The sequence below is a fragment of the Takifugu rubripes genome, chromosome 12 (genome assembly GCF_901000725.2).
Source record: "Takifugu rubripes chromosome 12, fTakRub1.2, whole genome shotgun sequence".
Taxonomy (NCBI): Eukaryota; Metazoa; Chordata; class Actinopteri; order Tetraodontiformes; family Tetraodontidae; genus Takifugu; species Takifugu rubripes.
Window position 1 is genome coordinate 2,893,644 of NC_042296.1, and position 16,341 is coordinate 2,909,984.

The window sequence follows — 16,341 nt, forward strand, 5'->3', positions numbered from 1 at the left end:
ACGTGTGCGCTGAAGGCAGGAGCGCCGCTGCTTCCACTTGAAATTCCCCTTCGATTTTTAAATCCAATCAGATCAGACGCGCAGTTCCCTGAACCGTCTCTGGGAAAGATTTCTTTACGTTCCCAACACAGGAATTAAGAAATCAGTGTTTTATAAAAAAACAGAGGAAATAACAGACAGACAGGTATTAAAAACAGGTCCCCCGTCGTAACCCATCTAAAGGAAATATGAAACAAGGAAGCTAAGAGCAATTTTGAACAAAGTAAAATAAAAAAAAACAAAAAACACACAATGCTACACGACTTTCTACAAATATGTGTCAGACTTCAGCTTCAGTAGGCGACGGATGCTCAAATAGAAAGTTTACGTGTTATTTCCTGAGCTGAACCGTGTTACCAGGGTTGTGTGTGTGTGTGTGTGTGTGTGTGTGGGTATTCTTTATGTCCCTGCGTCAAAGGAAATGAATTAAGCGGAGGTATGAATGCTTCTGCTCAACACATCAGTCAGGAGGAGGCATCTTTGCTTTATGGTGCAAAGAGAGCAAGCTCAGCAGCTTCAGCGGAAAACAGCAACGAAAACTCATACATCTGCTCGCAAATTTGTAAAGACGCCTCTTTGCTGTGCCCGGTGCATGAAAATACATCAGCGGCTTTGATTTGTTTTAGATATCAATGTAATTATTTAAGAAAAGAATGAGAACAGTGAGCCGATGGTGGGAATTCAGTGTGATCTTGAACTGCGATTTTGTCTAATTCAGCATCTTCCTGCATTAAAAAAGGGCTTATTGTGCTTCCTTCAGCAGTTCCTGTGAAGGTGAGGAAGATTCCTGCTGTGATGAGTTCTTAAAGTCAGGGACACATAATGGAGGCAGTGACATTAAAGAAAGTATCAGAGCATCCTTCTCTGGTCTCTAAAACATATTCCGGAACTATAAATAGACTTAAAGGGACGGACCTTCCCTCTGAAAACGCTCACGCTTGGGTTCAGAGGACGAGGAGAATTCATTGTAGAACTCACTCCCACGTACTCCCCGAGCTTCTCTTCTCCTGGTAAACATGAAAATGAACAAGCTGCGGTACCTTTCAACACATCTTTGTGCAAAAGATTCAAAATGGATTCCACAGGGGGAAGAAATGGTTGCCAAAACCGCCTGACCGAGATGGAGCCTGATTCTAAGTAACAACATGAAAGGTTCTCCACATTACTCTCTGTCTCCCAAGTGTCATCAAGTTCACGTCGAAACCATAAACGCCCCGAACAGTTCCGGGCCAGCAGGGCAGCAGTGGTGACAAGATGTAAGTTCAAGGCACGTCTGACTCTTCTGGCTCTCAGATGTTCGCATTCCACCACGGTAGGAGTAAGTATAACACAAGTTGCATGTAAAAGTTGCCTCTAACTGGGGGTTTGTGTTCCGCTGCCGGCTTTTCAAGCTAAATATTCCTACTTTTCAGCCGTTTCTATACGAGCGAGGCCACGGCTTCGCGTCAAATGTTGAATTGATAACGATATATGTGAGATGTGAGCAGGTTCCCGGTTCATTTCTGGGCTCTGATGACCAGTCGAGCTGCTGAGCTGGGCTCCAGAACCACCACGACCCTAATTAGGATTAATCGGCAGTGAAAACACAATGAATGAACGGAGTTAATAAGATAAGCCCGAGTTAACAGTAACCAATCACAATCCTGTCGGGTTTGATGTCCCCAAATTTAGTTAGAAAGTTCCTCGCTGACATTACAGAGCCCCTGCTGCAGAACCCACCACCCTATGCAGCAGTTGGAGAGAAGACTCTTAGGTAAGGTCTTATTTCCTGTCAAAGGTCTCATGGCGCGCTGACACCCGTTAATGTTTGTGTAATTAATGAAATGGCTCTTTACGGGCTTTGACTCAGCAGTGGCGAGCATTAAAGAGGGGTTTGGGTTTAATTACTGCAGAGCAGAGAACATGGAAACAAGGTCCAGGAACTGGGAAGAAGCCAGACTGCTCCACCGTGGAGCACTAATAACACATCACGCTGACAGAGACGAGCCTCCTCTCTACCTTGTTGTATCGATCTCCCATCTCACTGTTAATAGTGCTGTTAAACAGCTCTCGGCTCTTTACTGTCTCCAGGCCCACTTAACAATAAAGCTCCCTCTTATCTTTTCAAAAGCCTCAGAGGTGTTCAGACGGCCGAGAGGGGCGTAAACTGCTGCCGCTGGAGTTATAGAGTCACCCGTCTGCCTTTAAAGCCTCTATGAAAAACATTTTTTTTTCTCCTGTGGGGGTCAATGAAAATGTTCTGATATTATAAAGCTTGGTTTATATTTTAAGGAATTACTGCGATAAATAAAGTGGGTTCGCGTGACTTGAATGGATCAAAACCTGCCCTTTGTATGCGGCACCACTCAGGAAAGAACTGGGAGAACTGGGAGTAATTTGCCACAATTTTTAGAGTCTTGTCGCAAAGCTGAAAGGCGCTGCGTCTGCCTGCCCCGAGCATGCTGGGATATGAAAGAGAAAAGCTGTTTTTTGTTATTACAGGAGGGCGTTTTTGAAACTGACTTGATAGTCTGAGCGTGGCTCCTCTTTTTTCCTTTCCTGGGCAGGAAAAACAACATTTGAGGAACCAAACAAGAGTGTAAACGTGATGTTTGCTGCGTTTGATTCCGCCGACGCCTCAGGAAGGATTCTCTGTCTTTGGTGGTGTGGCTTTGAGAAGAGACTTCTCAAAGGCCTGCGCTGTTTTTTTTCCCTCTCCCGCTTTCCTTTCTTGTCGCAATACAACATTTTATTTCTACTGATATTAGTCGGTTTGAAGACGTAGACGCTCGCTTCACGCCAGAAGACGCATTTCAGGCTGTTTCGCTGCTCACTGCCAGACTAATTTACTGCAGTTGTTGTTAAACCCAGTTTGGATGGTTGCAGGTCGCTTTTTTAATATCTGTTTTTCCCCCTGCTGTCCACTGAATAAATATTTGTCTGCAGTAGATGTGCTAAAAACTACTTTTTGGTCTGTATTATAATGACTGAAAAAAACACAATAACAACTTTTTTGTGGGTCAATTTTTCCAGCTTAACTCAAAATCTGATGTGAAAGCTGTGTTAGTGCTGCTCATGTCCTGCCTGTTAGCCACCATTAACAAATAGTATTAACCATGTTTAATTGCAGTACTATTATTAATCTCATGTATTTATTTTTTGCTTCAGGACGATATTGACACCATTTTTAATGTTTCGGGATACTGTCTCACTGGACAAACTTACTCTTGCAACCCCTCTTCAGCCTCATTGAGAAACACCAAACCCTTCATTCATTCATTCATTCATTCATTCATTCATTCATTCATTCATTCATTCATTCATTCATTCATTCATTCAAAGTAAGCGTTTCAGTCCTGCACAGTGATCTATCCTGTCTACTGGTATGAAATACCTTGAACTGGCTTTGGTTCAACCTACATGGACCAACCAGTAAATTTAACCAATGAATTATGTGATATAAAATGTTAACACAATTATAGAAGTCAGATCTACAGCGTTCGCTCGAGTCCAGTGTGTAAAACAATATTTCTGGCCCAGCTGGGCTGTGCTGCTGAACTGGTTTTCAGGTGTTCCACCATAAAATGACACCCCCCCCCCCCCCCCCCACACACACACACACACACCCCCCCCCCCCCCCACCCCGATGTACGTTATTTATCACCCCGGCGAGTTCCGGCTGTGAAACGCAGGTGCTCCGACTGTGCTCGTGCAGTGTTTCCAAATGATTCATAATCTCTGCTGAGTCGGCGCTTTACCTGAACACGAACATTTTTCACCAGAAATGTGCAGGATAACGGCTCTGTCCTGAATCAGGGCTTTGCTGAAAGTGGCAATCACGTTGCAGGATTAGTCCTCCTAATTTGCAGAAGGACATGAGTCCTCCTTAAGCAGGAGAACGGTGCATTTATGGAATCTTCTCATTTCTTTGGATTTGACTGAGTCTTAATTAAAAGAGCAGAAGATCTGAAAATCTGCGCAAAACTTCACCTCTTCACGACTGTTTTGATGAAAGGTGCTCATTCACATTTCTTGTGCAACAATTCCAGGTTCTCCTGATCGTGCACACACGTGACGCCGGTGCTGATGTAAAAACGACGCCGTCACAGGTTGTTTCCATGTCACCCTCAGATCAGATCACTACCACCACTTCGCCGGTGGGCTGCAGCGGCAGGGCTACCAGTAGGCTTACTGGCTTAACAGCAGGGACCAGCATCAGGAAATCAGATTACCAAAGTGTGTAACTGATTCGTAACTGTCTTTTGTCAAGGGTGTAATAAATAAGCCATGCAGCCCCATAAACGCAACTATATTCTTACCTTGTGTCATAAGCTCAACTATATTCCAGGATATGGAGGAGGACACCAAGAAATACTCTGCGTCCGTAAAGCTTTGCTGTTGTTGCAGCATTCATGGATGAGAGTTTTGTGTCCTGAAGCCATGGCAACGTGTCCTAACATCCATACTCATCCTGCCATCAAGAAAGGAAACACTGGTGCCAAGCCAGCTTACAATCACAATACGATGCACAACGAACACAGAAAAGCCTCGGGGAGGCGGAAGAAATCTTCAAAATGATAGTTTAGCTGATGTAGCTACTGGGGTAGCACAGATACAGTACTTGCAAGTCAATACATACACTTTTTTTTATTTTTTGCTATTTATCAAACTTTTAAATTCAGCATGGACTCCACAAGGTGCTGATTATCTTCAGAGTTTCACCTACACCTGAAAGTAGTGTTGACATGTAGTTTCATGTCAAATTCTTCACATATAACGACGGTAAAGATGTAAATTGGGACTATCAAATGCATCATTTTCTCAAAGCTTTAAAAGTGGAATTGCACATTCAGTTATTTTGAGTGATTTTTTTTTTTTGGCGGGTTATTAATATTCTTTTTATCCATGTCTCCATCCCGCAATCTAAAATGTAAAAAGTGCAGATCAAAAGATGGCCTGACAAGTCTCCCGCTAGCTTCCTGTGTCTATCAACAACAACAAAAACAGGATACATAAAAAATTATCTAGACTGCCTTCATTCTGTGCACTCGAATTAATACTTGATCCCTTCAAATATATATATATATAAAAACACCACAAAAACAGTGGTGAGCCTGTAAGAGGTGACTGATATTCAAATGTTTAGACTGCTAAACAAAGATGAGTATGCTCTTTGATCAAGATGCCCGGATGCACATTTGTGAACAGAGCGTTGTTTTAATGCACCATTCATCAGAGTCCCCCGATGATGACTGGCGTCCATCTGTCGTAGTGATTCCGGCTGTAAAATCCCACATGACCTCACGTCCTGTGGAGCACATAGTCATACAGGGACTCAGCACATTACAGTCAAATGATATTTACAGTCTGCTTTATGTCCTGCGCTGGTTCCAATCTCTCTGCAGCCTCCTTTCAATTGTCTCCAGCTTAATTGCTTTACTGCCCCCCGAATATCCTCCTCTCCAACTCTCCCATTCTCTCTCTCACTCTCTCTGTCACACACACACACACAGACACACACACACGGTATCTGGCCTTGAGTTAGGCAGGGCAGCTGCAAAAGGCCTCACTGACGCATCCTGACGAGAAGTGACAGCTCTCTGTATCACTCGCTGACAATGACAGCTGACAGATGGATACCTCACACACACACACACACACACACACACACACACACACACACACACACCATTGCAGGGAGAGAGGGAGAGGAAGAGAGAGGGGGAGGGACAGAGGAAAAGATGATTCTCCTGCATTATCCTCTCGCTGCGGCGTGAGCACGCAGTAGAAGGAGCTCGTGTCATGCCAACGCACAGCTCTCATGATCTCAGACACAATCAGATGTATGCAAACACCCACGCACGGCGAGAATAAACTGGAGTCATGACAATCAGAGGCAAAAGGCCAAAGGAATGACCTCGATATTGGAGAATAAGCTTGTGTTTTTACTGATCCCTGTGGGTGGTGACTGCTAAAGGAATCGGACGAGCTTTGCCCACTGTACTGCTTTTACGATGCTTTAATGTGTTTGGAACAACTCAAAAGACCAAATGAACAAAGGCGAAAGCATGCTCTTCCTCTTCCTTCACGCTTTTACCAGCTTTTTTCCCACATCGTCTCCAACGTGACTTGTGAATGTAAAGATATACAGTATATCGGTGTCAGCTCAGTGGAGTCAGAAGCATTGGCAAGTTGCCTTTCAAGAATGCTGTCAAGCTGCGTGAGGTTGACATGTTCTTCTGCATTAATGTTGTTTTTTAAAAAAAAAAATTAAGTAAATTGCGCTCGCTGCTTTAAATGTTTTATTGTCATCAGTAGAACAGTCTTTTGCAGTAATTTGTGATTTTAAATAGTGGAAATCAAATTTTTTATTATTTACTGATTCACAATCACAACAAACACACATTGTCAGAGATGAGGACTAATCTACATTTCCTTATGGGTCTTCATGAAATCATAGTTACCAAGCCTCTCCTCTCCTCTCCTCCCCTCTCCTCTCCTCTCCTCTCCTCTCCTCTCCTCTCCTCTCCTCTTCTCTTCTCTTCTCTTCTCTTCTCTTCTCTTCTCTTCTCTTCTCTTCTCTTCTCTTCCCTCCTCTCCTCTCCTCTCCTCTCCTCTCCTCTCCTCTCCTCTCTTCAGTTTGTAAGTCATTGTTTGATGTCATTAACACCTTTTTCCTTGTATAATTCTGTGCCCCCCCTCTCTTTCTGTCTCTCTCCCTGTATCTACCTACAGGTATCTCTGACCCCACTAAACAGCACAGTCTTCTTCACAAAGGATAAAAAATGTGCATGAATGATGTATGTGTCTGTTCTTGCCCTCTTTTTTCCATACATCCAGCACTAGGGACCCCCCTCAAATATGAGCCTGGTCCTGCTGGAGGTTTCTTCGTGTTTAAAGGGGAATTTTTTCTGTCACTCTTGCTTGTTTGAGGGTTGTTTGGGTTTCTGTAAAGCAACTACAGACAATGTTGATTTTAAGAGACAGTCTATAGATAAAGATGAACTGAATTTATTAACATTGAGAATTTGTTAGTAATTCAAAAAAGTTCAATAAAAAAACTTAAAATCTTCATGTTTGGATCTAAATTCCTTTGGAATTTTACTGAAAACTCATAAGTTGATAATCATGTCTTAAATATAGAAGATGAAGCATTTGATCTCTGAACTCTACCACCAATTAGACTGGATTTTTGTCTATGAGTGCAGCAGCAGGCTGCTGGTAAGTTCCCCGGTTTAACAGCAGGAACCGCGATTATTAAATAAATAGTGGAGATGAAAGAAAACACCGTGACAGTAAAGAATCACCAGAGAAAGCCAGGAGAGCAGGGAAAAACCAAAATGGACACCTGGAGAATGCATGGCAAGAGCAGGCGCTTGTTCTTCAATCTGAAGAAAAAAGGCACACCTTAAAAGTGCCCTGCTCTCCCTTCACAGCATCACGTGAAATTAAAAGTTTAAATCTGCCAGCGTGACTGCTGTAGACTCCCGTGTACTTTGCAAAATCAAATTTCACACCCCTCTAAGAGGCGCGTGGGGAGACGTTGGTGTTCAGGAGCAACATTTGATTGTAAGTTGGCACACTGGGAACATCTGTGCTGAGTCTGATTGAACTAATAAGCCCATGCCTGAAACCTTAAGTGACACTCTAAAATAGCAACAGTGTCAACACTCAAATGGCTGCCTCCACACCAAGGCGATGATGACATGAGTATTGTGTATAAGAGGTGAAGAGTATGGTAATGTTGTCAGTGTAGCCTGAGGCCTCTGAGCCATCATACAGCCAAAACAAGAACCCTGGTAATGCGCTGTCTCGTTACTGGCTGCCACGTATTCTGTCAGTCTTCCTAATGCCAGGCTGCTGCTCTGATTACTTCCTCTCCACTTCTTGCATCCCTCGCAGACTGTTTGACCTTTTAGAATTATGAAAAGTGATATTTATTTGTTTTTTCTAAAACAAACAAACCTAAAATCTTAAAACTCAGAGAAAGTGACAGCTGGACTCTCTTGTGATCATCATAATGGCAGATTCTCATTTACACGGTTGCTAAAGGCAATACATTTTTATCAGAGGACCAAGTGTGATGGGTTCGAATGCCAGCCAGGAGGACCTAAAGCCTCGCAACTATCTGCATCCACAAAGAGGCTCTCATGTGCGATCACATTAGAGGCTCAGCTCTGTGAAACCTGTTTTGACTGTCACCACAAAGGATGCAAGAACACACGAGCTGGAACTGAGCTCACAATTATGTTCATATTATCATACAAGATACAGTGTAGTCTCTCTCCAACTAGTGAACTAATGCTCTTCATCCTTGGTATTGGCTGTTGTCGCAGCATTGGTCAACTTTGTATAATATTATCCATTCTCATGTACTTACTTCTTATCTATAACATTTAATCATGAAATGGAGCATATGTGATACAGTTTTAAGTGGGTGGTGGTGTGCAACTCCATGCCAATTTAACATCCGACACAAAAAACTGCAGTTTTCATGGATGTGGTACAATGGGGGATGCATGCAATTACCTGACTTGGTCCTCACCCCCATTAAAGGCTGCGCCACTGATTCACTATAACATCCCACATTTTGGGATGAAAGGGCCGGACCACTTCTCTAGATAGGACAGGGAGGTCAACCCACACTAAATCACCTGGCTTATTCACTGTAGGATTCATACTAGTGCTTTCACTATGTGCTGGCTACCTCAATGTTATGTAAAACAGACTGAACCACAGCACAGTTTCCTGTAATACTAAACTAACATCGTCACCTGGAGTACCAGGAGGGGCATAATAGCCAACAAGAGAGTTTCATTCTTTCATTTCGGAGAATGATGGCCCACTGTCAGTCAACACCAAGTGACCCGAGAGTATTTGCAACTCGGGGTCAGCGTTTTAAGCTTGGATGGCAAACACATCCGACCTGATTGGTTGCACCCCCTGGGTGGTGTGGTGTTGGTGTCTTCAGCTGCCTCAGGATGGCAGGAAATGGAGTCAGTGTTGGCATGTTTTGGTCCTTGTCTATATTCCAATGTTCAGTCACAGGGATCAATCTCCATTGCCCTCCTGGCTCTATGATTTCAAATCAAATCATATCAAATCAAATCAATCTTTATTCATATAGCGTCTGTTACAATCAAATTGTTTCTAGGCGCTTTACAGAATCCCAGGGCCTAACCCCCAAGGGGGAGGAGGACAGGTAGAGGAGAGAATAGGTAGAGAACATAGAGATACATTAATACTACAAGCTGCTGGTATAAGAGTACAGTAGAGTGGGTCAGCAGGGTCAGAGGTCGGCAGGCCAGCATACAGCTATAAAGATGGCTAGACTTATTGATGAATACACAGGGGGGGCAGAGAAACTATACAAGAAACAACATCATCAGTGATCTACTAGGAGAGGAGAGGAGAGGAGAGGAGAGGAGAGGAGAGGAGAGGAGAGGAAGCCATGACCCAGTGGGATGACAGAGGACTGTCAGGTGATCATCTTTCTGGACCCCGGCAGCCTCTGCCTATAGCAACATAACTAAGATGTTAACCTAATAATTAGATGACTCCCTAATTATGATAATTTGTCTGTCTATGATAATAACTGGAACTACAGAATTAGTGATAATAAGCTTTTTCAAAGAGAAAGGTTTTAAGTCTAATATTAAAAGTAAAGATGGAGTCAGCCTCCCATACTTGCACAGGGAGCTGGTTCCACAGCAGGGTGGCCTGGTAGCTAAATGCTCGGCCCCCCATTCTACCTTTAAAGTTTCCGGGGGCCACAAGTAAACCAGCATTCTGAGAGCGGAGCGGTGAAGAGACGCCAGTACAGGAGTTATGTGATCTCTTTGGTCAATACCTGTCAGAACTCTAGCTGCAGCATTTTGGATCAGCTGGAGGCTTTTTACAGTTTTTTTAGACACCCCTGAAAATAAAGAATTACAATAGTCCAGCCTGGAAGTAACAAATGCATGGACTGACTTTTCAGCATTATGCCACCTTAATAGCTTCTTGATCTTTGTGATGTTTCTCAGGTGAAAAAAGGCACTTCTAGAGACTTTTTTAAAGTGTTAGTTAAAGGACAGATTTTGGTCAAAAGTAACTCCAAGATTCCTCCCAGAGAGGCTAGATGCTAATGAGATACCATCTAGAGTGATAATGTGATCTAATCTATCCCTGAGAGGTTCAGGAACAAACACCATGACCTCAGTTTTTCCTGAGTTAAGGAGAAGGAAATTTGAAGACATCCAAGACGTTAAGTCTTTAAGACAGGTCTGAAGCTTCACTAACTTCTCTGTCTCCTCTGGTTTCATGGATAAACACTGTATAGCTGAGTATCATCAGCATAACAATGAAAATTTATTCCATGCTGCATAAAAATGTTCCCTAAGGGAAGCATGTACAAGGTGAAGAGGATTGGTCCAAGTACAGAACCTTGAGGAACTCCATGGCTCACCCTACTGTATGAAGAGGGAACACCATGGACATGAGCAAACTGGTATCTATCAGATAAATATGATCTAAACCAGTCTAGTGCTGTCCCTTTAATCCCAATCACATGTTCCAGTCTCTGTAACAGGATGCTGTGACCAACTGTATCAAAAGCAGTACTGAGGTCCAGCAGAACCAGCATAGAGACCAGTCCATGATCTGAAGCTATAAGAAGATCATTAGTAACTTTAAGAAGTCCTGTTTCTGTGTTGTGATGAGCTCTAAAGCCTGACTGAAACATCTCAAACAGGCTGTTTCTCTGCAGGTGCTCCAGTAACTGAGCCACCACCACCTTCTCAAGAATTGTAGAGATAAAAGCAAGGTTGGATATTGGCCTATAGTTTGCTAACACATCAGGATCCAGCGATGTTTTTTTAAGCAACGGTTCGCTGCCACCAACCTGTCACAATTGATCTGGTCCAGGATAGAACTGCCTATCATTGGTAAAATATCCTTCAACAGGTATGTTGGGATGGGATCTAAAAGACACGTGGTGGACTTGGATTTTGGAATTAGCGAAGACGCCTCAGAAAAATATATAGGAGTGAAGGAGATTAAGGGCTTGTTGGAGAACCTGTATGTTCCCACAGTCAGCACATCTGGTGATGGTCCAGTTGTTGGGATGGCCTGGTTAGCTTTTTCTCTGATAGCTAGAACTTTGTCAGTGAAGAAGCTCATGAAGTCTTCACCACTAAGGGAAGAAGGGATACGTGGATCTAAAACACTGTGATTCTTGGTTAATTTGGTCACAGTGCTGAAAAGAAACCTGGGGTTATTCTGGTTTTCTTCAATTAAAGAAGAATAATAAGCTGTTCCAGCCTTACGGAGGGCCTTTTGTAAACTACCAGTCTTTTCAGCCTACATGATTGCTATCTATTTTACAAGAATACCACTTCCTTTCTAGTCTTTGCTCTTTCTGCTTGAGGGTCATAGTGTGTGAATTATACCAGGGGGCGCACCTCCTATGATTTACTATTTTCTTTTTCAGGGGATCAACAGAATCAAGTGTGATTCTCACTGAGGCTGCTGCACCTTCAGCAAGAGATTCGACCTCGGCAGGGCTAAGATTATAATGATTGATCCCTGGAGAAGCACACGGTGGTCCTGGGATCAGCAGAGGGATCGCTTCCTTAAACCTAGCTACAGCATTATCTGAAAGACATCTGCTATAGTAAGACTGTGTTCTGAGCATAGAAGAATCCTTAATCATAAGTGTAAAAGTGATCAAAGAGTGATCTGACAGGAGTGGGTTCTGAGGGAACACTGACACATGTTCTACCTCAAAACCGTAAGTCAGAACTAGATCTAGGGTGTGGTTGAAGCTATGAGTTGATTGGTTTATCTGCTGGAGAAAACCAACTGACTCAAGTAATGAAATGAAGCCATAACGTCTATATGTATATTAAAGTCTCCAATAATAATGATTTTATCTGTTCTGAGGACCAAGTCAGATAAGAAGTCAGAGAACTCAGACAGGAACTCTGAATGTGGCCCAGGAGGGGGCCGATATACAACTACAAACAGAAGTGGCTTTTCTGTCCTCCAGTTCAGATGGGTGATGCCAAGAGTCAGGCTTTCAAATGAACTGGAGCCATGTTTTGGTCTAGGATTAATTAATAACTTGGAGTGATAGATTGCTGCCACTCCTTGACCAGTAACACGAGGAATATGATAATTAAGATGGGTAGGAGGAGTAGTTTTGTTTAAGCTAACATACTCCTCCTCCTGAAGCCAGGTCTCAGTAAGACAGAATAAATCAATGTGATGACCCTCTATCAGGTCGTGCACTACCAGAGATTTACACAAAAGAGATCTAATATTTAACAGTCCACATTGAATTGTGCTGTTAGTGTATTCTGTTTGTGCTTTGGTATTATTTTAAAAAGTTTATGGTGATTGACCGCTCCCCTGCTCTGTGCTTGGTGAACTTTTAATCGTGGAACACAGACTACCTCTATAGAGTTAAATGTGTTATTGTTGGTGGATGAGGGTTCTATGGAAACAGCAGAGAGGTGTGTAAGACCACAACTCTGTATCCTGGTCTGGCCGATGGTTTGTCAGGTCACTTTGGGGTCTAATAAATTTGGTCCAGTTACTAGAAATGAGAAAGGCACCGTGGGATGGACACCGTCTCTCCTAATCAGACCAGGTTTTCCCCAAAAACTGTTCCAATTGTCTATAAAGGCCACCTGGTTTTCGAGGCACCACGATGACAGCGAGCGACAAAGCGACGACATGAGACTAAACATTTCATTGCTGGCCAGACAGTTGAAGGGACCAGAGAATGCTACGGAGTCCGACATTGTTTTTGCGTAATCACAGTCCAGTGGAGGGCATATGTTCCTCTCTTCTCCACTTAACAATGTTGCTGCTCTCTCTCTCCTGCCACTGAGCGGCTGACGTTAATACAACACCTCGATGAGCAGTCCTTTAAACTCTACCCTAACGTTTGCCCATAAAACCCTTAAAATCAAAACCAATACTAACCAATAAATTAAAATAAGAGCATTTGTTTTCAATACAGCCTCGGTTTAAGATGAGTGGGCTTTGAGATTTGGATTTTCCCTCCATTTTGTCATTTTCCATTTAAGTCGATGGGGGAGAGGAGAGTCTACTATCACACAAACTACAGTTTTCTATTGTTAAACCTACCAGTACTTTATAGAATGACAAAGGGTGACAGAGGGGTTGGGTTAACATATCTTTGGTCTTTGAACATAATAGACAGACAAATATATTTTCATAAAAGACAACTTTATAGACTTTGAGCTTTGGTATGAAAGGACAGAGTTTAACATTGGTAATTTTTATCCAGTATTTGTAAGGATTGGGATAATAGAGAAACCGGTCTACAATTTGAATTACATGTTTGCCACGAGGTTTTAAGATAGGAATAACTTTGGCTGTTATTCTGCTTGGAAATATTCTGGTTTGTAAAATCCTAACAAACAAACTACTCAGCACTACACAAAAGATGGCACACAGGTAAGTTTTGATCAATTCAATTCAATTTCGCATGAACATTTACATTAGCTAAAAATAAAATGTCTGGCCTTGAGATTGCAGGCTTTTGACAAAATGGTGGACCTGATTGACTTTCTCTGTAATGATTATTTTAGTGTCTGAGCATTGGACAAGCTATGTTTTTATTATATACCTTACCCACCCTTACCCCCCCGTGGTGAAAAATTTGATATTATTGTTTGGAAATGAACATGAAATAATTTTATTTTGAGAATAGAGTGACAGCAGATATTGGTAGACAAAACTGATCTACAAAAATGTTCCCAAATCAACCAGAAGTCCTGTATATCCCTATTATTGCTGTTCTACTGCAGCTTTATGAGTGAAGCGGCTCATAAAGTTTCTGCAACGAAACTAGAAATTATGGGTTATTTTAATGGTGTAAGGGGAGAAATATCAGGCATTGTATATCTTTGGATACAGTTGTTAGGGTGGCTTAGTCCTTTGGTAAATGGGGCACTGTGCAGTGAGGAGAAGCTTAAGGTGATCAATGATACTGAAGACGACCTTAATAAATTGCCTGTTATGCTTTATAATTAATAATGACTACAACTTGTCATGAGATAAGTGTTTCCCTAGAGTTTCTGTACTCTATTTTGATTTAAAGGGAGACGTCTCTTAATCTTTTTTCTTCTCTCTTCTAACATCAGCTACCGACATTTGAGTCCATATCCATCCGCAGACGAGCAGAACATAGTGGAAATTGGAAGCATCCTCTATTCAAGACAAACCAATTATCAGGTGCAGTCCATTCTGGGAGAAGGTGTATTTGGCAAAGTAGTCAAATGTATAAGGCTGAAAGACAAGAAGACTGTGGCAGTCAAAGTCATAAAGAAAGAAGGAAATTACTATAATTGTGCAGAAAAGGAAGTATGTACAACAACTTTTGTTCCTATTTGCCATTGTGTGTGGTTTGATTAAGGTGAACCTTGACATTTGTCTCCTTAGATACAAGCCCTGCTAAAGCTTAAAAGCCTGGATCCAGAAATATGCAACATTGTCCAAATTCATGCAGCCTTTTTTGACAGAGGATATTTCTGCTTCGTCTTCGAGTACCTGGACAAAAGTCTCTCTGACTTCATGAAGGAGAACAATTTTTGTCCTCTGCCTCTAAACGCAATCAGATATATTGTCCAACAGGTACGTCTCACTGCACTTCCTTTTTCATTAATAGCCCTTTGATCTAATGTTGACAAAGTATTCTGAAAGTGTTTTATTCGCTTTAAGCTTGCAATTGCACTTCAATCGCTGAGGAGCGTGGGACTGACTCACTGTGATATAAAGCTGGACAATATTATGTTCGTGGACCATGAAAAGCAGCCTTTCAGAGTCAAACTTATTGACTTTGGCCTTGCCAGGGTGGCATCCACTATACCACAGGGCTCAGTTATACAGGCCCGCTGTTACAGGTAATTATTTTTTACAAATGTTTAAATCATGGAAATCTATAAATAACCAACTGTAAAAAGCAAATTAACATCCTTTTATAGGTCTCCAGAGGTCCTTTTGGGTCTTCCGTTGACAGAGGCTGTTGACATGTGGTCTCTGGGCTGTTTGGTTGGAAGATTACACCTTGGGTATCGGCTATTTGATGGGAACAATGAGTATGACATGGTAAGTATATTTGTAGTATTTGTAGTTTACTTCATTCATTTCTTTAAACTTTTCTGCAACAAAGTTTTTTTTGGTGAATATTGTGACGTGGTGTTTTCTTTACCCACAGATGAGGAGCATTGTGGAGCTACTAGGTCAACCTCCGAATAGTATGCTGGATGCAGGAATAAATACAAAGCAATACTTTAAGAAAAGCTTGTGGGCATGGAATCGATCATGGAAACTAAAGGTATCTGTGGTAGTTTGTCTAAGATATTTCTTACGGGCTCTAATTTTTCCCAAATTAATAGGTAGGAATGTTTATTTTGTTGTCCTAAACTCATTTTCTGTTATCTTTTTAGACAGGCTATGGAAGAACAAGACATACACTTCTGGATTCTCTGGATGACATTTTAAGTGTACGTTTTTCCAGTTTTAATTTGTTTTCACATCAATGTAACAACGGTTACTCTGTAGCGTAAAGAATATATTTAATATTGAATATATGTAATTAGCTACTTTAAATCAATTTTTATTGTTCCAGGCCTTCCCTACTAAAGACAGTGAAAATCCAGGACTTGGTCTTTTTGTTGACATGTTGAAGAAAATGGTTGACCTAGATCCTGCTACGCGCATTACCCCAGCTCAACTATTGCAACATGGTTTTCTGACAAACACTGAGTAAGTCTACACAAAGATCATTCATTTCAGTCCTAAAACCTTTGATTTATACATTTGAAAAAATTGAAGGATCTCAGATAATTATTTAAGTCAAGTATTTGTTGTCTTGAAGGGTGGGGACTACCTCTGAAGAGCTAGAGGTTACTGGCTGGCAGACTTTACAGTTGCAGTGTGAAACCCCCCAGAAGAACCAAGAGAGCCAGTTAAAAACAGGGCAGAAAAGAAATCGTGACTCTAAAGATGACATCCCAACTTGTCACGACTCCAAGCGGCCTAAATTTCAGTCAAGGGTGACACCAATGACGGACACACAGATAAATGCTGATAATTCCACCGTTCAGAGGAAGCTGCCTGATGGGAAGGATGGTGGGCCTCATTGCTCCAACTCGATGGCCGTGCCCAGCCAAAAAGCTTTGAAAAGAAGAAGCAAATACACAGGCAGGAAAAGAGAGAAAAAGTAACTGACTCCCTGAACACAATGTATGTTTGGGGGACAGTCCCATCTGGTCTTTCAATCACATATTCACCCTGAATTACAATAAA

At 42.0% G+C, this 16,341-nt stretch overlaps 1 protein-coding gene across 1 annotated transcript; it reads left to right on the forward strand.

The window, feature by feature from the left end:
- The first annotated feature begins 13,474 nt into the window (after positions 1–13,474).
- LOC115251829 (homeodomain-interacting protein kinase 2-like) lies at positions 13,475–16,341 on the forward strand. Its single transcript, XM_029845495.1, has 9 exons — positions 13,475–13,485; positions 14,175–14,394; positions 14,473–14,664; positions 14,752–14,933; positions 15,015–15,138; positions 15,248–15,367; positions 15,480–15,536; positions 15,662–15,798; positions 15,911–16,341. The coding sequence occupies exons 1-9, from the start codon at positions 13,475–13,477 to the stop codon at positions 16,257–16,259; spliced, it is 1,392 nt and encodes a 463-aa protein (XP_029701355.1). The 3' UTR covers positions 16,260–16,341.